The 20,577-nt window shown below is 39.5% G+C and overlaps 1 protein-coding gene across 2 annotated transcripts in view; it reads left to right on the top strand.

Moving 5' to 3' along the window:
• The window catches only part of IGF1R (insulin like growth factor 1 receptor), a 188,642-nt gene that overhangs the window by 18,841 nt on the left and 149,224 nt on the right, over window positions 1-20,577 (top strand). For both annotated transcript variants that reach the window (XM_080397196.1, XM_080397195.1), the window contains exon 2: window positions 13,152-13,697. In XM_080397196.1, the coding sequence (XP_080253322.1) occupies window positions 13,152-13,697 (546 nt within the window). The remainder of the gene's footprint in view (window positions 1-13,151; window positions 13,698-20,577) is intronic.

Here is a 20,577-nt window from a genome sequence, read left to right as displayed (position 1 = left end):
GAAGATTAGATTCTTTTAGCTTACAGGATTGGCAGCTGATTTTACTATACATTGGCAGGGGAGGATGCGGGATGCTATAATTAGTTCCGGGATTTTGGAGCTTGGTGAAACCTGGTGTCCAAAGGAAGCTGTCTTGCCAACGCTTCGTTGAATATAAAGTAGTCTGGATCCAGAGAGAGATTTACTTTGACACAATCCGGTAGCCTAATTCTGAAGTCTTGAGAGCAGCTTCTACCCATACGATAGTTCCCTTCTTGTGAAGGGATTTGCAGAATTACCTCTGCTGATGGTCCCTTCGTTTGAGAGGTGGTAGTTATTGAACATCAGGTAATACTTATTGTCTATCTTGCACAGTACAAAGTGGCTGTATAATTACTCATGATAAAAGTGTTTCAGAAATCAGTGAAACAAAAGAACATGTCATTTAGGTTTATATATTTAAGAGGGTATTACAGGGTTCATGTGGTTTCTTTTCCTTCCCTTTTCTTGTCTAGCTCCTTATTTGTTGCAGTGGATGAAGTTGATTATTTAAAGTTAGTTTTTATTTAAGTTCTCTAAGGAAGGCTTTCTTATCATAGGTTAATTATAAAAATACTGTAATAATTTAAATAAAAGTAGAACACACTTGTTAACAAAGACACATTGCTGAAGAAACACACTTGCTCAGCAGGCTGTGGTTCCAGGTGTTCTAGTGTTACACCAGCTTTGGTAGCAGTAGCCCACTTCACAAGTTTCCAGGAGGGACATTTTTCTTTTAATTCGGTCAGCCAGGTCATGTTGGTTGATAAGTTCTATTTCAGTTATGAAAAATTGAGTCTGGAGAGATTGTCCGTGTTGTGTCCTGTCTGTTCCGCCCCCCACATCCCCATCCCCCCCCCCCCGATGAAAACTGGCTTTTGTGAGGAGGGCATCTTTTAAGATCATGATCTTTGCAATAATTGTGCTTTTCAAGAATCAGTTCAGGTTAAACCTAGTAAAGCATGTTTAGATCCACTTTTTCCTAGTTAATGCAACAAGTTAAGTTTAAAGGTGACCTTAAGGTTGTTTTTCCAAGCTAAGATCTTGTTTTGTATATTTCTCTTTGTAAATATCCACTGTAAAAAGAAACTGAAACCTGCTTTAAAAATGTCCTGCATTCCCTTCTTCTGATCAGATTTCTAATTTTGTGGTGTTCTCAATAAATGTATAGCTGTAGAATTCGACAAATATGTTAGTACTAAGTAAGTATACTACTAATCTTTTGGTTTAGCAGAAGTACCAAGTGAACAAGGAATCTATTTTTAGTGAAAAATTGGCATCATTTAGTAGTTACTAAATCCCAATAAACTTAAAAACTGCCAACCAGTGTGTGCACCCCCCCCCCCATAAATGCAAAGTAAAATAGTTAACTTTGGTGTCAAATGATTATGCTTATTTATTTAAATAACTGTAACTTAATTATTGAGTTGTTTTGGTTAGAGCTAGTCCACTGTTATGCTCTTTCACTTGGTTGTTTTTCTCTCCTTGAAGTTATCAGTCTTTTCTTTCTGGCTCAAATATCTTCAGATTTCTTATGTTGTCATCTTGATGACCAGAAAAAATAGTGAAATAATACCAGGGAGTTAGGAAAATTCAGCTTAGGTATATGTTCTCCAGCTGCACCTTCAGCTAGGAGTGGTTTGTATATGCAAGTAAGAAGGTAAAAATGATGATGAAGACTGAGATCTCCATCCCTGCCTTGCCTTGGTGTGCCTTCTGGAGTAAGTGTGTGCAGCTGCAGATCCCGGTGGAGGGAGGTGCCTGAAGCTGGGAGTGTCTCAGGCATCCAGGTTTGATATTGCTGTTTGGTTTGCCTCTAAGTCCCATCTGTAACTTCTTGCATCCCTTTCTTCCAGCACTCCCTATTTTTGGCTAGAAGAGGAGCAGAATAGCCAAACCCTGGTGATGAGCTGCTGAATGAAATGTGCTGTGGCTGTATTTCTCTCACCCAGTTAGACCCACCTCTTTCTCATGGGTAGATTTATTAGAAATGCATTAGGGTAACCTTCTGCACCCCAGGTTCTCCAGAAGTACCTGTCAGAGTATGAATAGTAATCCTCCTGCTTGCTCTGCCATTCCAGTCCTCTTACAACAAAAGTGGATATGGTGACAATTGCAGTTGCCAAGCAATAGCCGTCAGTACAGCTAGGCTGATTAAATACCTAAACTGTTTTGTTAACCAGAATTATAACACTGTGCATCACCCACAGTGCTTATACACAGTGTCTAAAAAATTGTATATAGGGTTGGAAATCCAACGCCTTGGGTAGTATATAAATGTAAAATGGAGATCATAGGCTGAAATGTCACCTTGAACCTAAAAGCCAAGGGTGAGCAAGTGACTTGGAGTAAGCCATTGTGGCACTTTTTTTTAATGAGGTATATATTCAGTTTTCATGTGGTTGTTGTTTTGTTGGGTTTTTTTTGTGTGTGGTGTTTTTTTTAATTTTCACTATTTTACAGTGAAGGTCAAATAATTGCTGAACAGAAGATCTGCATAGATAGGTTGAAAATCCTATACTTAGGATTGGAAGCCTTTCTTTATCTTCAGTGAAAAGAAAACTTTGAAGTTGTGGTGGTTGACTGTGCCTGGGAGGGCTCTAGTTGTCCATGCTTAACCCTGTTTATCTGGGTGCTTCTCACTTGTGTGCTTTAAGGGTGCTTTGTGACAAGACTCACCTTGACTGGTATCACAGAGGTAGTTTTCCTCCCTACTCCCTGGTTTTTGTGTTGTGATGCCTCTGAGATAATAAACACCCTGTGTGAATGTTGCTTCTAGCATAAAGGACACTTTCCTTGGTTGGGCTGTGTTTGTGATGCTAAAAGTGAGTCAAATGCATCCACTCACAGAAGAGTGAGTCCATTCCTACTGGTGTAGCTACTTTGGTTTGTATTTGCCTTAAATTGTGTTCTGGAGGAACTGTTTTTGGTGGATAAGACCTGAACTACTAGTCACCTTCTCTCTGGTGCCAACCCACGTGTTTTACCTTGTATTTGGAGAGGAAGGTTCTTTTTTCAATCTAGTTAGCTCATGACTGGAAAACCCCACAGCACCTGCATATATGTAATTTAATACTTTTAAAGCCCTTTTTGGGGATTGCAAGCTGGTAGTATTTCAACTGCCTTGAGAAAGCAGGTTACAGCACGACTTATGTGATCTTAAGCTGCGTAGCTGCTGTGTGAAGGGGGGGGTAGGAGAGCTCCCTGTTCTGTTAAATCAAGTTTGATAGCACTATCTTTTTCTTTTGTGGATTGAGATGATTTTTTTTTTTTTTTTTCACTATCTTAAATCTCTCTTCAGGCGGAAATACAGGATTAATGCAAGTCTTAGTTCAGTTTGTTAGAATAGAAACATTACTGTGGAAAGCCAGAGAATGCTGTGTAGGATTTCTGTGTTTCGTCACATAATAGATGGTTAGCACAGGATAGTAGGGACACGTGTTGCATATTGTTAAGAGTAATTGCATCAGAATTCTAATTTTTCTGTATATCCAAGTAGAATTTCTTGATGACTCTATTAAATCCTTTCGCTGACCATTATGGATGTGATTATATCTTATGATACTGTTTTGTCAGTTTGGTCTAATGAAGCTTAAATAATCTGGCCTGGTTGGCAAGTCTTCCCCCCCCGCCCCCCCAAAAAAAAAAGTTTCCTAGATGACTGCAGGATGGCAACTCAGCAGGCAGCTAAAAGCATAGTAAAGCCTCCTTAAATATGAGTTGCTGAGCCCAGCCACATGATGAATTTTCATTCTGAAAGAATTGGCTGCTTATCCCGGCTACCTAAATGTATATCCCATAGGTGTCTGTCAGCCAGTTGCTGAGTCACTTGGGATTTGTAGACAACTGTTTTAAAAATAAATAAATAAAATCATGCACTCAACTTTTTTTTTTAAAGGTGGAGAAGAACAGTCCCCAGGAGAGACAATTTCTGTTAAGCTCTATTGTCATCACAGATTGTGAAACATAAATTCATGTTATAAACAGCTTGTAATTTTAGTCTTCCATTTTTGCTTTAGCAGGCATTAGACTGAAGCTGCTGGCATAGGGGTTTAAACATTATTATCACAGTTAAAAAAATGTTTTACTCTCAAATGTTATTGATCATAACACGCCACCTACTCACTTCTATGTTACGTATTTTGTATAGAACGGCATGCTCTTAATTTGTGGCGCTATCAGAAAAGTGATAATGCAGGATGAGAAAGAGTGCAGAGGTTTGAAATCTGCCCTCCTGTGAGGATGGGGCTCATCTTCAGTGATTTAGACATTACTTGCTTGCTTCTGCAGGTTTTTTTCATTTGACTTCAGTAATTTTCTTGCAGGCTGGCAAACTTGACCGTACTGTGGCTCTGAAGTGTTGCAGTGTAGTTGGTGGAATTACTTTGGCATTGCATTCAGCTGGTGCTTCAAACAGCTTTCCCTTCCTTGTAAATACACAGGAGCATCTTGCCAGAGATTGGAGCATCCAGCTGCAAGCGTAATGTTCAAACAGTGGCTTTCAATGTCTGATGTATACTGGGCATTAATGGGTGAGGAATTTACTGTAGGTTTGATCTTTCTGTTAGCTTTTTGTCTCTTTTCCTTGTTCTTCGGTTGAGTGGCAGAGAATCTTGCAGGCTTTGTCCATACAGATCAGGGTTAAAAATTTAGTGCTACTTTTACTTGGTTAGGTAGCCAGGGTTTCTGGAGTGATCATGCAAGCTCAGCCACATGGATTTTATTAGCTCTATAATACATTCCTCCATTTTTGCCCTGTGTACCCACGAGGACAAACAAATTCATGCCAACTGAGCCACTCATGTTATGCTATTTCAGTAGTAGTAGGTAACAGATGTGGCTTCAGAGGAACCCTTGAAGCTGGGTCAGTGCAGTCTTGGTGAGAGAGGATTAATTTGGGGATGACTTTGTCATGAGGATGCTTTCACGTGAGCTAGGCTAAATCTAGACCCACTTGCTCTGGTGAGCTGTGCAGAGAAGGCATCAATCAATATTATTAAAGGGTTGCAGTTCATTTTGTTGGCTCCATTTTTGCTAAGCTGCTGTTCCTGTTGACATTCAAAGTAAAATGTTGGCAGAGAGAAAGCAAGTGAGATGAGGGACAGAAATGTGATTTATTCTGAAATTTTTTTAATGTAAACTTATGGGGAAGTTAGAGGAAGTTCATGGAAAGCAGCAATGCCAGAGATATCTTTAGCCAATGACAGCTGAAATTGCAAGAGCAAAAAGGCAGAGACAGTTTTGAGTTTGTGATGTGGGTTGCAGTCCTTCCGTGTGTTATTTTTGTGAATGTTTTGTTCTGGTCAGCCTGGTAACACAGTGGCTCTTGGATCTGGAATATATAGTTAGTGAGTGGTAGAAGAGAAAGTTAAAATAGGATGTGTGTATTTTCCTAATGGCTATGGGAGAGAACGAGAACATCTGTGGAGAAAGGGAATCTGGTCGCTTTTTGAGGTATTTGCACGAGATTTGGTTGGCCTCTTGTGACACCACTTTTTCTTTCCAAATCTGGGAGAGAATAATTTGGTAAAAGGTTGTTTGGGTTGATGAGTGACACAAGGTACGTTAATGATAATAGACTGTATTTCTCAGAAATGACAAGCTACTTTGTAATATAATCTCCAGTCCCTTGAGTGTTTAGAAGATCATAGTGGTCTGGCTTTCTCCTCCAAAGTTTAACTTCTAATTAAATGAAGAAAAACCCCAAGCCCTCTTCCTGGGCCTTAGATGTATAAACAAGAATGTTCTCAAGACTTACATTTAAATGGAAGGGTGTTTTTTTTTGTTTGGGTTTGAGTATTCCCTTCCATGTTTTGCAAGCCAAAGATGGCAGCGTTGTGCTAGGAACACAGAAGTTGAAAATCAGCTTGCTTAGCAAAAGTGAAAATCTTTGGTGTTCTCTGGATTGTGGGGTGCCAGTTATCTTTTATACCCCCAGCAGAGGGGTGTAACATCATGAAATCTTGGTAAATGTAATGAGGTTTATGTAGTATGTTTGATGATGAGTAGTAGTTCAGTGGTTAGGGAGACAGCTTGGCTTGTGGGGTGTAGATTTAGTTCTCTCCTTGTTACTGGTTCTGACATCCCAAGAGGTAATACAGAAGCTGGCTTCCCTGGGAAGAGATCTAGTGATTGATGTGACGCATGCAGGATAGGTGAGCTTAGATAGTACAGAAATTTTGTGGGAGGTTGTGTAAGTACATTAAAGACACTAAAATATATATTTCATTCATAGTGTCACTACGAAGGCAAAACCAAGAGCTCAGTGGGTGGTGGAATCCTGTGTTAATGTAAAGTGTCATAAGCAATCTCTCCAACCACTGATTTCTGTGAACTCCACATTTAATTTCTTCTTTGCATAGTATGCAATTAAAGAATCCTTAGACTTCTGTAGTAATTTTTTTTCCCCGTGTCTGCAGATGGTGCAACTATTCTGAAATTTTTCACAGGCTTGAAGGGAAATTGTGGTTGCTAATCTGTTCCTTCTCAGTCTTTCTACCTCTGCCTTCCAAGTCTTGGAGTGAAACTGCAGGAGCAAATTAGGCTTAAGACCAGGCCATGGACTGCAGTACCTCCCTGTTCACTGATGACTGAATAAGAATGCTTAAAGATTTTTCTTCTTCAGGGCTGTATGACAGTCCTGATGTTTTTTTTCAAACAAGCATAATACTTAGCAGTAAGAATGAAGAGAGAGGTTAAGGTCAAGTTTTACTTTTCGCTGTTTATAATCTGTATAGGAGTAACATTTTCAGACTATTCTCTCTCTGGCCACTGATGTGTCCTTCTGCTTTTCTTCTGAGCAGCTGCAGTTGTGTAGAAAAGAGGTTCCTTTTAAGTCTGCTGATGGGCTTTATCATATGTTTAGTTCCTTTTTCCTGATTCGATTCAAACCAGTTTTTCAGATAACATGGAGACTAGAATGCTGTCATCAGCCAATGTTGTTCTTTAACCTTCAAGCATCTGCAAGGATTTGGGGTTTTTTGAGCCATTGGGTTTTTTCCAGTGTGCCAGACAGCCCTTCTATTGAGTTGATCCAGTATATATAGTAACCATGTCAATATGCAGGCCATTATATGTTATGCAGATCTAAATCCACCCAATGCAATAAACCTGCTCTTCATCATTATTAGAGAGGGATGGTAACTCTGGGGATGCTTGCCTCACAAAGGGTGTTGCATGCTGTGGATCTGGGATGAGGGCTGCTGGACTTCAGCCCCACTCAGGAGCTGCTTTGGACCCTTTTTATGTATAAGGACCTGCCATAGATAAAAACTAAAAAACACATGATGAAAAGTGAGTGGCTTTGTTGGGAATAATCAACAACGGTGTTTAGAAGATGTGCTGGTCTCCCAGTAAGACCCACAGCTCTGAGCTGACGTTGCTGTGGGGTGATGTTGTCAAGCCTCTGTCATTAGAGGAGTTTGGGAGAGAGCAACGTTGCTGTGTTCAGTAACAGCAGCTCTTAGCTGACCAGAGAGTAGCTAGCAGTAGCTGTCTGGGAAAGCAGACCTCTCACTGGAGTGTGCTCAGAAAAAGCCATTATTGGCCAAGTGAGGTTTTTCTTGTGGTGGTGGTAGTGTGAGCAAGCTACTCTAAAAGTAGAACTAGCCACAATTGTGTTTTGTATTAAGCCTTGCAGTTCCTTCTTTGTGTAGGAAATCATCCAGCGCTGGTGGTAACATACTGTACATGTTACCACTGTGCAGAATTTCAGGGTAGATGAGAAGTTGAGCAATCTCATGCCCTCCCTTAAAAGAACCCTTTTGAACCTTGTGGATCACAGACTTTGTCCTCAGAATGGGTGTTTTGACCCCTGGCCAGGAAGACGACGTGGAATTAGAACAATTTCTGCACCTACTTTCAGCAACCGGTGTATGGGGATAACTTGTTTTTAAAAAAAAAAATGGAAAAGTGGAAGGTGTCCAGGCTCCTCATTTAAGATAAACATTGCATCTCTACTCTGAAGTAAAGGAAGCAATTTTCACCAGAGGGAAGTGAGAAGAGGGGAAATTAAGGGAAATAGTAACTTCAGTAGCAGTCGGCGAGTATACAAACCAGGAGAAAGGTGAATGGGAGCTGATTGCTTGCCGCTAACATGCAAGTAGCAATCTTGAAGTCTATCCTGATTCTCGTTTCAGAAATGTAAATGACTGCACAGGCTGAACAGGTCTCTGTTGCTGGGGAAAGCCTGACCCAGCTGGAGCAGACTCAGGTTGAGACGGCCTTAAACTTGCAAAAGGGTTGTGCTGGGTTGACTTGATGACTCAGAGAGTGTTGCTTTTGTCCAAGACTTTTTGGTGTTGAGAGAGCCAGATAGTGATGGTTGCTCTGTCTTTAACCTCTGGCTAGTTGAGAGGATACTGAGACCACCCAGTGCAGTACAGCCCTTTAACACTACACCCCACACCCCCCTGCAAAAGTGTCAAAGGCAAGGCTTAAAATGTGCAGGTGTGTATTTTTTCAAGCAAAACTTGAACAGTTGTGTTCCTTTAGAACCTCTAAATGGAGTCATTGGGAGGAATACAAAATTTGGAAGCAAGAACTACACCATGATTAAATGATTTCTTGTAGGAAATTATTTCAGTTATTAAAAACAATGAATGTGTGAATTGTCAGTCCTACCCTCTTTAACACCTTGGTACAGATAACAAATTAACTGCTATGAATTACAGCTGTGCATAAGTTATACTAGAGGCTGAATATTGAACAGCAGACTTTCTGCTGATTTGTGTTTTGTAGCATGCCATTTTGTAAAAAGAATTGTTCCTTTGAAACACTGAAGGGCAACAGGCAAGTCCTTTTAGGAATAGCTAGTGACTTGAAATAACTAGTGGATATATAAAAAGAATAAAGACTTGCTGCATGGAGTAAATGATGATTTGATGATAGATGATGATTAAATGGCAGGTGTTTCTCAAGGTGGCAAGGTTCTTCTCCAGGTCAAAATGTTTGTAATTGTCAAAGTGAGCATTAGCAAATCATACTTAAGGGTGAGGAGAAACTACTGGATCACTGTACTCTGAGTTCTTAGCGTCACACGCAGCTTTGCATTAGTCTGCGCATCCGTGTGCACTCAGTAGTGTGAACTCACTGTCTGTGTGCTGTGCAGCGTGTGTGTTCGTTCACAGCCTCTGTGCTGCTCCTTGGTGCCACAGCCTGGAGCAGCACTTAGGAAGGAGACTTGCCAGGAGATTCTGCCAGAGCAAGGAATAGGCTGCAGGTCGCATTAATTACTCTCATCGTATGAACCTGTTACGTGCAATCATTTTTCCTGGTAGTTCATTGACCCCATCTCAGTTACATGATCAGGCTTGGATCCGTCTTCTGACTAGGAATGTGCTGTAGGTCCTCAGGAAGACTGTAGCGTGGAGTGTGTTTTTCTGTTATCTTTGGAATTTTATGTGCCCTGCAGCTTGCCCATGGGATGCTCTCAGAAAAAAAAAAAAAAAAAAAAGCACAGGTGGGCTTCTTGTTGGATAGTAGGTGAAGCTTAGGACTTCTGGACTGAAGTGCTACTTCCAGGGAGGCATTTGTGTTCATCTAGGTAGAGAACGCATTGCTGCTTTTCAGTATTTTACTGTGTTGGGGAGTTACCTGTTAAACAAATAAATACGAATTTCTTTAAAGAACTAATTTCTCACTGAGAATAAGGTGCTTAGTTTACAATAAATCTGAGAAATGATAGGCAGTTGAAGGAAATGCTTGGAAATCTGTAAGCAGCTGAATGACCACAGCATGAGTCAGACTACTGATAATTATCCTGGGTGTTTATAAACTACCCAAAAGTACTGGACAGGTTAATAAACAGATGTTGCATTTTATTTTCTGTTACCAAAATAAATACATACTAGTTATTTTCCAGTTCTGAACTGAACATGAAACAGAGGTGAGTTGCACTAGTCACATTAAAAAAGCCCTATAAGGTTGAATATCAGAAACTGTTAAATGGAATATAAATGCTCCAAAGAGCATTTTATGTGCACTTTATTGTGTCTGACAGACCAGTTTATATTGTAAGTCCATATATGCTTTCTCTAAAACGGGATCCAAAGAAAACATAGCACAGCCAAATGGAAACTGTAGTTGACTTTGAGCTCTGATTAATTTGTTTTTCATATAATCCTTTTCTGGGCAGCAAGAAAAACGTGAGAAAAAGATGATGCATTGTGGTGCAGTTAACTTCCGTGAACGATATGAACTTTAAAGAAAATTATTTTAAAAAACCCCAACCACCCAAACAAACAAAACATCTACTTTAATTGGAACTGTTTTTTCCAAATGTTAGTATGGACCAAGGTGCTTACCCTATTTCATGTTTGAGTCTCTGCAGTTCTCATTATATGCGTGAAGTTCTGCAAAGCATAACTCAGTAGATGAATTAATAAGTTCTTAAATAAAAAATGTCAACAGCATGCTCATCTGTAATCAATTTCTAATATTGGAGCCCACTGGACTTTATCCTTTTCCATATTAAGGGGATGATGTTTCATAATTGAGGCAAGTGAGTGCATACTTTCGCCATAAAGTTCTAGAAATCTCATTGATTTATAAAAGCATTAAACATGTAAAATTAAGTAACTTTCAAGCTGAAACAAACATAAAGCTAAAAGCAATATGACTTTTAAAGCCCAGCCTCAGAATAGATGCATGAACAGATATATAATGCTTTAGTTAACGGTTGCTGCCATTTCTCTTACAAATTGTTCTTTAGGGTATTGTAACTCAGCTGTTTTTAAACCCATCACTCTGGAACCTTGCCTACAAAATGTCAGCACAAGTGCAAATTTTATTTCTTTAACAAAATAAAGGGCTTGGAGCAGTTAGGCTTTCTAAAGTTTTATGGCAGTAAAATAAATTTTGCTACTTTTGCTTTGCCATAACAAGAACCATACTGTTCACCTTGTCCTACCAGCAGGTAGAGACAGAAACCAAAACAGTTTAATTGGAAAAACACTGTGTGTTGTAACTTGTCTTTTTAAAAGTTGAATGTCGAAGTGTAAATATACTCGTTTTATTGATGGGCTGTGCTTTGGGCAGAGGACACAGCCCCTTGAGGGTGGACGAAGGGATGGTTGCTCTAGAAGAAAATTTCAGAAGCTGAAAGCAAGACATGGGTGCCAGCTTACTAAAGGAATTTAATCTGAGTTGAGGTTCTCTTTCCTGCAGAGTCAGGAGAGAAGCCCGCACTTCGGCTGCGTGCAGCCAGTGTGTCTCTTACCAGACCCTGCTACCTTGGAGCTCTTTTAACGTTTCCTCTCTCCCATCTGGCTTTTAAAGCTGGGTAATGCCAACCCATTCACCTTTTCTAATGTTTTCCTGAAGTTAGCCTTGACACGTACTCCAGGCAGTAATACACAGTTGTTCTGTAGTCAGTATATACTAAAATGGGGATTTTCCTGTCGTGATGGCCATGCGTTACTGTTGGTATGTTAGTTTTGGTGGTGTGTATTTTACTTTTTTTTTTTTTAAAGCTTTAGGGAATGAACTTTCTTGCACATAGCTGCTTCTAGTTCAGCAAGTCACATTTAGGCTCTGCTTTCAGCTTGGAACTTCACAGAAGGAAGATTAGGTAATAGTTTGTGTGGAAAACATCTGTTTCTTAACAAAGATCTCGCCTGTTGTTTTTTTACGTTGTCCCTCTAACAACAAAGTCCTTCAGTCTTTTAAAGACTTAAAAGTCTTTAAGTCCTTGTCGGGTATTAGAGTTGCTGTGGTTTTAGCATGCTCATGTTCTGGATCCTTTGTTAGCTTAAGTTATTAGCCTTAGATAAGTGTTGTGGGATGGAAGAGCTGCTTGGTGGTGTCAGTGCAATTTCTGAATCTCTGGACAATTTGTCTGGGTTAGAATTTAAGTTTTTTGGCTCCAGTGTTTGTTTAGACCTTTTCCTTGTCTGAGGAAAAGACGTTGTTAAAATAATTAAGCCTAGCATGCATAAAAAGAGAACCTTTCCACAAAATTGAATTGCTTGGGGTTTATTTAAGTTTTGGGTTGCTTAAATGGGCATTTTACTGTTTTTGCTTACAAGCAACTTACTGTCTATTCCAGGGAATCTTTTTTCCATGTTTTCCACAGAAGACCGGTTCTGAGGTTTTCCAAGTACAACAGCTTTCTACACTCCGTAGTACTTTGTTTTACATTAAAATGCATTTTATGTGTCTAATTATTACATTATTAGTACACTTTTCTTCCAGCTCCTTTAAAATTATTTTGTCTATATGTCTAGTATGAAAAACCTAATACACAGATTTATTAGGGAATAATCCTTTTGGTCATTCTTTTCTTGAGTGCATTGAGTTCAGTCTGCTGCTTACAAGGGAAATTCCTCACTATGATGCTGTATGTTCTTGTAAATAAATGTATCCTGTGTTTCTTAGAACTCAAGAAGTTGGTTTTTTTTAGTCTTGGTGTCAAAATCAGCGAAACTTGGTTCCCTGGAACATGCAAACTGGAATTTTGTGCATTAGCTACAAGTCCAAGCACTTCCTTTTCGTCCCAGTCACAGTGTGTGAAGTGCTGACCAGCTTTCGATGCATTTTGTGTTGTTGCTAATCTATTGCGAGACTAGCATTCAAGAATTAGGGCTAGTTTGGCTTGTGACCTTGGGAAGAAAGACCGATTTGAGAAATATGTTGTTATTTTCCGGAAAGTGTTCCCCTTTATGTGCGTGTATCTTAGAGGGAGTGGGGGGATATTAGTAATGCAATGAGCAGTGGATCACTCTGCTGCCGAACTTGTTTGAAGTCATGTGGCTGAGCCCCTGGTGTGGTCATACATGTCATGGTGTTACTTGAAGCAGGGTGTGCAAATGCATTAGGTTTATCTTTTATCTTTACGTTCTTCAGTCTAATGCAGCTCTTTTCAACAGCAACAATAAAACATTTCTCGGTCTGCTGCAGAATATAGATAGCTTACATCTCTGCGCTGGTCCTGGTAGTGTTTATAGTGATAGGTTAAATGAGATGAATATTCAATATAGGTGTAAATCAAGTACTCAATTCCTATTTTAACATTGCATCCTAATTAAGAAGTTAAAAAAAAATATGGCCATCAGAATAACCTACTTGCATTCCAATTTCAAAAGCTTACAATGGCCTCATTTACTAACTTTTCTTTCTCCTTTTACATTTTTCAGTTTGCGGGCCAAATGTTGACATTCGCAATGATATCCATGAGCTGAAACGCCTGGAGAACTGTACGGTAATTGAGGGTTTCCTTCAAATTCTGCTCATCTCTAAAGCAGAGGATTACCGCAACTTCCGCTTCCCAAAGCTCACTGTCATAACTGACTATTTGCTGCTGTTCCGTGTGGCAGGCTTGGAAAGCCTCAGTGATCTCTTCCCCAACCTCACAGTCATTCGTGGGAGGAACCTCTTCTACAATTATGCCTTGGTTATCTTTGAAATGACAAATCTTAAAGAGATTGGGCTTCACAACTTGAGGAACATAACCCGCGGGGCCATACGGATTGAGAAGAACTCTGACCTGTGTTACCTCTCCACAGTGGACTGGTCTCTCATCCTAGATGCAGTGTCCAATAACTACATCGTTGGGAATAAACCTCCAAAGGAATGTGGGGACTTGTGCCCAGGAACGATGGAAGAGAAGCCATTGTGTGAGAAGACATCTATTAACAATGAGTACAACTACCGCTGCTGGACCACGAACCACTGCCAGAAAAGTAAGATTTGAGTAGATAGTGTGTTTTTGTCACCTCTTGCTGAAGTAAAGGTTTAATTTTCTGATTATTTTAAATTCTTTAGCAACTTAAACTTCTATTGTAGTTGTATGTAGTCCACGTAATGAGGTATCCAGTTACCCCACAAATAGATTCCCTCTTAACCAGTATAGGATCATCTCACTTCATTAAAAAAAAAAACACAAAAAACCACAACAACAACCAAACCCACCACCAAAACAAAACCCCCAAAACTTTCTGGGTTACTTCCCTATGGAAAAGATGCAAAGTAAGTGTAAAACTAAACCCATTATAGCAAAGCTGGAACCAGTTTTACCTTCCTTGAGGACTTTGGCAGGAGGTGGCTGTTGAATGCTGTCTCCTCCTTGCTGAAGTGACATTATGTGTGTGCCAGTCATTGCTGTACTGAAGCTGTTAACCAGACTTTGACGTTTTTCTTTCCTTCCCTTGGCATGCACCTTCAGAAATTCCTGTTATGGTAAATTCTGTATGTAAGAACTTTTTTACTGAAATCAATTTTCACGTTACAGTCTGTAGTGTCAGAGAGTCAATGGATATCTTGACTCAGTGAAATTATCCTTGCCCGTTTTGTTCTTACCTGGCATGACAGGGTTTATGTCTTTCTGATAGTAAGTATTAGCAAAAGCAAAACCTGATCTCTTCTCACTTTTTAAAAATAAACAAATACATAGTTTACTCAAATAACATGATTATATGGCAGGCTTTTTGAGTTCATCCTGTAACTTTACGAAAGCTGAGCCCTGCAGTATCAGTAGGGCTTAATTACAAGCACTCATCACTGGGAGGAACAGTCCCTAAATTCTGCATGCAGTCTTGACCAAAACTGCTATAATGGTAGGAAACACCACGGTGTGAGAGAAAACAGGACCAGGGCTATGTTCAGGTTACCTTCATTTAGGGACACGTTTTTTTCCTGTAGTGGCTCATCAGTTGCTTGTGAAGCCCTCACGTCCAATTAGAACTGAAATTGAAGCACCCTGTCGAGCAGTTTCAGTCAACACATGCCAAAAATACCTCTGAATAAAGGCATTTGTGGGGCTGTGCTTTTGCAGATACTTCTTATAGGAAATAAAGTTTGTTTTTAAACAAAGAAAAGAGGACTCCTCAGCCTGTTACTGGGAGACTTTGTGATTTAAAAGAGTGTAACTCCGTTGTCTACAGAGGGTGACCTGTGTGATTCCTGTGCAACCTCATTGCCTTCAGTAGTTTGAATGGATGTAACTAGAGTGTATTTAATGACCTGTAACAACTTACTTGTTTTCTGTTGTGTGCTTTGGCTATTTGGAGTAGGCAAAAATAATGTGCAGAAAAGCTTGTTGACTTCTAGGGGAGTGTTAAAATAATTTGGATCCCAAATGAACAGGAGAAGAGATTTTTTTAAGTAAAATGAGATCAGTTATACTGTGATGGCAGCATGTTTAAGGCAAGGGTGTAGATAGTGTTTTTCTTTTCCTATATGCTTTCATCTTCCTTTCGTGGGCGATTGTGAAGAAGAAAGGTATTGGAAAAGAGCCTTGAAAGGTTTAAGAGCGTTACACTGTGGAAAAACAACGAAGGTTTAGAGTATTTCAGGATGCAGAGTGTGTATAGAAATGATCAAGTTCTAATCAATTAAAAGGGTGAGCAAGTTGGACCTATTTAATCTGTTCGCTGTGATAAGCCATTGACTTCAAGGAAGAAGACTTTAAATTTGCCAGCCATTCATCTAAAAAAAGGAAAACAAACACAAAACCCAGAAGTACTCCTGTTCTGAAGAAACACAAGGGAGGTATAAATGTGCGATTGTTCAAAAGGAAGCTTTTTGTCTCTCCTGCTACATTTCTTGGACGCTTTGGCAATGAACTCCTTCCTGATCTGGAGAGGGCTCTTGCAGTGCAAAATGACAGAAGACATGAAAAAGAATAGGAGCAAGGACTGTTAAGTTATTGAGTGTTTCAGTCAGCATTTTCATACCAGTAGAGATATGACACCTATGTTATTTCCCAGGGAATATTTTTCTAGTGTACTATTTAATTTAACCCTGACATTCTCCTTGTGTGTCCCAGTAATGTTAAACTGAAAATGCTGTCTATCACTCAGGGTTCCTTTATGCCTTTTTCTTCGCTCTGGATGTGTGGAGGAGTGTATATTAAATCTCTTTTGTCCTTGTTTAGGTTTTACGCTGAAAGATCTGAAGTTGGTGGGTAAATGTTGTGTGGGAACGCTTAGTACTTTAAGTAGTCTGGCTTCTGTTTAGTTTTGCTGTTGAGTGGAAGTTGTTTTTTTCCTTCTTTTTCTTGCTCACAAACAAAGGAAGAACCCTGTGCTTCCTTCAATATAACTTGTGCAGGAACAATGTTGAGGGTGGAGGGAGGAGAGAGGGAAGGATATGCTGTGTTTGACAGAATAATCCATTGACGTTTCTACAGTAGAACAAGCTACAAAGAAGCTGTAACTTATTTTATTTTTTTAAGGATCAGCATCAAGCGTCAGCAGCTTTTCTGCCAGTTTCTTGCCCTGGTTTCTGTGTAGTATTCATTCCTTTACCTTGAAGTGCCCCAAGGCAGCAGCCTTACTAGTTTGCACACTTTGGAGCTGTGGCATCCTGTGTTGGGTTTGGCGTGCTATCATCTCTCTGACTTGCACCTACTTTTCTTTTGGCATATCAAATGCCAGCTGTACTTCACTGGGGTTGCGGGGTCACCTGGAAGAATCCTCCAAGATAGAAGGAGAGTACTGAAGTTGTTGGCATCAGTGGTTGTGCTTTGGGGCACAGGTGGAGTTGGAAAAGATAAAACCTGAGTGTCCAGACATACAAATAAGATTATGGCCTTTTGTGTTGTGTTTTGTTTGGTTTTTTTTTTCCTTCTTCTTTTTTTTTTTTTTCCTCCTGGCAGTCGTGACTGCTGGAAATGTTTATAGAAGCTGCCTGCATCTTGCTCAGTGATTGATGTGATGGTTCATCACACAGAAAAACGGTTCCTGCTGTACCTATTGAAAGGCTAGTCTCTGACATGCTTGCTTTGCCTGTCCATTGATCTACTGTAAAGAAAACTTTCATTGTTTTCTATATTCCTTTTGCTGATAATTAATTTTTGAGGTCTGCTGCCTTAGTCACTAGGCCTTTGTAAGCCTGCAGAAATCAAATGTAAATTAAAACCTTGAAAGCCTGCCTGCAGGATCCCTTGTCTACCCTAACCCTTGTGTTGTTTTTCAGACAAGTCCAGCTAACCCTTCATAAGACACTTTTGCCTTTGCTGGGGCCATGAGAAGTGAACTAATCCAAGTGTTTATGTGGGAATAATAGCAAAACTAGCAGTGACCCATGTATATGTAGTGTATGGGTGGGGTTTTTTTTCTTTCTTTTTAACTTCATCCTAATTATTTTTCTGCTCTCCATCCACCCCCCAGTTAAATTAGAGATGCTCTCTGTCAGGTATTAGCAGAAACCCTTCCTTTCCTACTTGGATAAAAGCAAGACTAGGGGTCTGGTTACCGGGAGGGCAGAGTGTTAATACTCACTATAAGGGGTAACGTCCTCTGGCACAGAAGCTGCAGTTGAAGCTAAGAGTGCAGTTTGGAAGTCTCGGTCCAGAGCAAGTTACAGTGCCACACAAAGGGGGTGAAATAACCGTGCTTCTCATAAAAACAGTGGAGGTGAGTATCTGAAGTGCATGAGGGATCTCCAAGATGAGATTTGCCACTGGCATAAAAGAATGTGGGTTTAAATTGGCATTGTAGAGAGAACATGGGTTAGGGTCATAAGCATTAAAAACTTGTTTTGAAAGAGGCAAATTTGATGTGAAAAACAATAGCTCCCATAGACTGTGCTTTGCAATAACAACAGAAGAAAACTTTCAGCTTCCGAATGTGTGAAACCGAGGACCATGGAAAAGGCATGTGAGGATTTGGAGGCTGATAAAGAAGCAGATGGCAGCTAAGCACAAAATGTTTTTAATGAAAATGTATCCTTATTCCTTTTTGAATTGGTTTGACAGTGGCCTGAAAAGATATGGTCTATGTGGGGAATGAGGAACGGGAGGGAGAGAATGACAGTGAGTGGGAAGAGTGGTCCATATGTACCTTCTACTAAAATGTTTAAACATATGGAGACAGTAACATGATGTATTCTCACAAATATTCAGAATCTGCTCCTGTTTGTTTACACAGAGCTCAAAAGATAATGCAGTTGAGTGGTGTCATTTGACATAGCTTCATTGACTTGTGCATTACTTACCAGTGTACGCCATCTGGGAATCTGCTCCCTGTTGATTTCAGCAGAGTAGCGGTGAAAACCATGTTTTGGAATTTTTTTCCCCCCCTTCTCTCCTTGTTTTTCCCTCTCTGAGCAGTAATCACTATATTCTCCAGTCCTTCAGAAATATCAGTCGTGCACAAACTGTAGACATGCAGAGAGAGGAAAAAGTTGGGAGCCGGAGGTACTGAATCAGATAACACTTATTGTGCTTTTACTTATATCAGCATGCTTTTTTCTGTTTGCTTCATTTAAGGTTTTCTGTGTTGGTTGTTTGTTGTTTTTTTTTTTTTTAAACTCTGAAACATAGTAGAAATTTTATGTATCAGCAGAGGCCAAGATGCTTTAAAAGTTTTACTCTTCCAGCAAATGAATTTGATGTGGTATAATGTTAAGCAAAGCTAGTATGTGTATTGCCAATCCTACCTCTGTTGTGTTAAAAAATAAAAGTACCATATAAACCTGAACTTACTTTGAAATGGACAGGTTGTTTGTCCATTTGGTTGGTAAGCAAACTCTCTAGCAAATAAACATCTGCTGAAAGGAATAAAAGAGAAGGGTAGAAAAAAATACTTGTAAGAGGCACTAACACAGTGACTGGTGTCACTGAGTTAGAAAAATCTGGAGCATGTTAAAAAAATTTGTTAGTGTTTTTGTTCTGAATGAAGTTTTTTGCCTGACTTTCGCTCCCCTCCTGCAAAACCTGCTCTTCAGCCCAGAGGTTTCCCAGAATTTTTATTATGGCTGTGAGTGCATGTTTAATTAGTAAGCTGGAATGGCCGCAGAGCAGTTGAGGCCAATCTGCAGTTAATTACTGTAGCAGTGGTTTATATTCTGAGAAAAGGACTAAAATTAAACAAATATATACTTGCCATTTTTCTTTGTTCTGGTGCACAATGCCATAACCTGGGAAGAATATCTTGAATCTTGCAGCCTGCCCTAGTTACCAAAAATTAGGTGCTAATGTTGAATACTCACCTTGGCTTCCGAGTTCCTTTTGGCACAAAGATGTGTGGTGTTTTTGAGATTACTTCACATTTCAGAATTTTGTTTTCCAGTATTGAAAGACTTGATGTAATTAACTAGGTCCATCAATGACACTTTGCTGTAGGTTAAAAAACCCCCAACTTTTAAAAAGCCTTAAAGACCTTAGACCTTTTCCCCACTTTCTGGAATAAAGAATAAAAAAAAGTTAGTGTTCTACATTGTATTTCACACTTCTTTTGACTTGCTTTGTCAGTCCAGAGGTGTGTTTATGTTCACCAGGTGATGTGTAGACATACTGTAGTGACTGTCTATGCTGCTGGAGAAATTTATTTCTTTTTGTATTGTTTCTGATAATGTGGAGGGGTAGTCAATGTGCTGCAGAATGATACAGTAAATGTTGCCATGATTTCAGTGGAATGCTGTACCTTGTAAGTGGTAGTCACTGTGGTTAAATGTATATGCCCATTTATTCTGAGTAACGTTAAATCTGTTTTGCGTAGACACCGTACTGATTTAGGAAAAATGAAGATCAGTGGTTCTAAAGTTAATCCCACAACAAACTTGCTTGAGCTAGGAAGCAGAGGCAATTTTTTGTGCTTTATGTAAACACACCATAATACTTCTAATTGAACAAGAGTGTGCTGTGGTTGAAACCTGGCTGGACAGAAAGACCTTCTGGATCCATACTGTGCCTGTCATTCCATGGCTTCAGATTTTTGCCTCATGAAACTTTGAAATCCTGAGTAATCTTTATTGCTACTACAATATGGACTTGCTTGAATTATCTCATGCCAAGCAACTGCTTCACTGTCAGAAAAACAACTATAAAAATATAATTGGAGATCACTTACAGGAAACAGTCATTCCTTGGTTTTATGGGTTGCATGTATGTTAATTTCTCAGTTGAGTTTCTCTGATGCTCTGTGGTAAAGGGTGGGGAAGAAAAACAATGCCAGTCCTTCTTAGAAGAAGATACAAAAGCATCACTAGATTGTCATGCATACAGTGTTCAGTCTTTTAATGTGTAGTGCTTGAAAAGAAGTCCTGGTCTAACCTTTCATTATATGTGGGCTCATGGGAAAAGGGAATGTGCTTCCTAGCTCAGTGGGCCTGAGGCTGTGGAGCAAAGGGGGATAGGTAAGTGATGTCTACAGTCATATTCAGTGAGGGTTTCTAAGATGTTATTTGTTTATTCCAAACGAACAAAAAAGAGCTTAAAAACCTCAGTACCATTCTAAAGGTACTTAGTGATGTTTCTCAAGTCTGATAATCTTGTGCTAGGTGGGATTGGAACCAGAATGCTTTTGGTTTTTCTTGAAATCTACTGTTCTTAGCAACTTGCTTTCATCCTACTGGAGACCGAGGATAAGTTTAGAGAATTACTTTTTATTATTTTTTGCTTTACCTTCTTATGCAGCAGTACCATTTTAAATCTATGAAATTAAATATGCATCTGAACGTGAACTGAATCTTTGATTAACCTGCTTAATGTGGACTTCCAGGGCCCATTGATACAAATTAGACAAATGTTTGTTAATGGAATAGACAGTTGTATTGGATAGTTAATTACGTGTAATGTAAGACTTTATTTTTATGATGAATTTGCAAAACAACTGAGAG

The sequence above is a fragment of the Falco punctatus genome, assembly GCF_963210335.1.
Source record: "Falco punctatus genome assembly, chromosome: 7".
NCBI lineage: Eukaryota > Metazoa > Chordata > Aves > Falconiformes > Falconidae > Falco > Falco punctatus.
The sequence above is the reverse complement of the archived record's forward strand: the minus strand, read 5'-3'. Positions and strand labels throughout refer to the sequence as shown.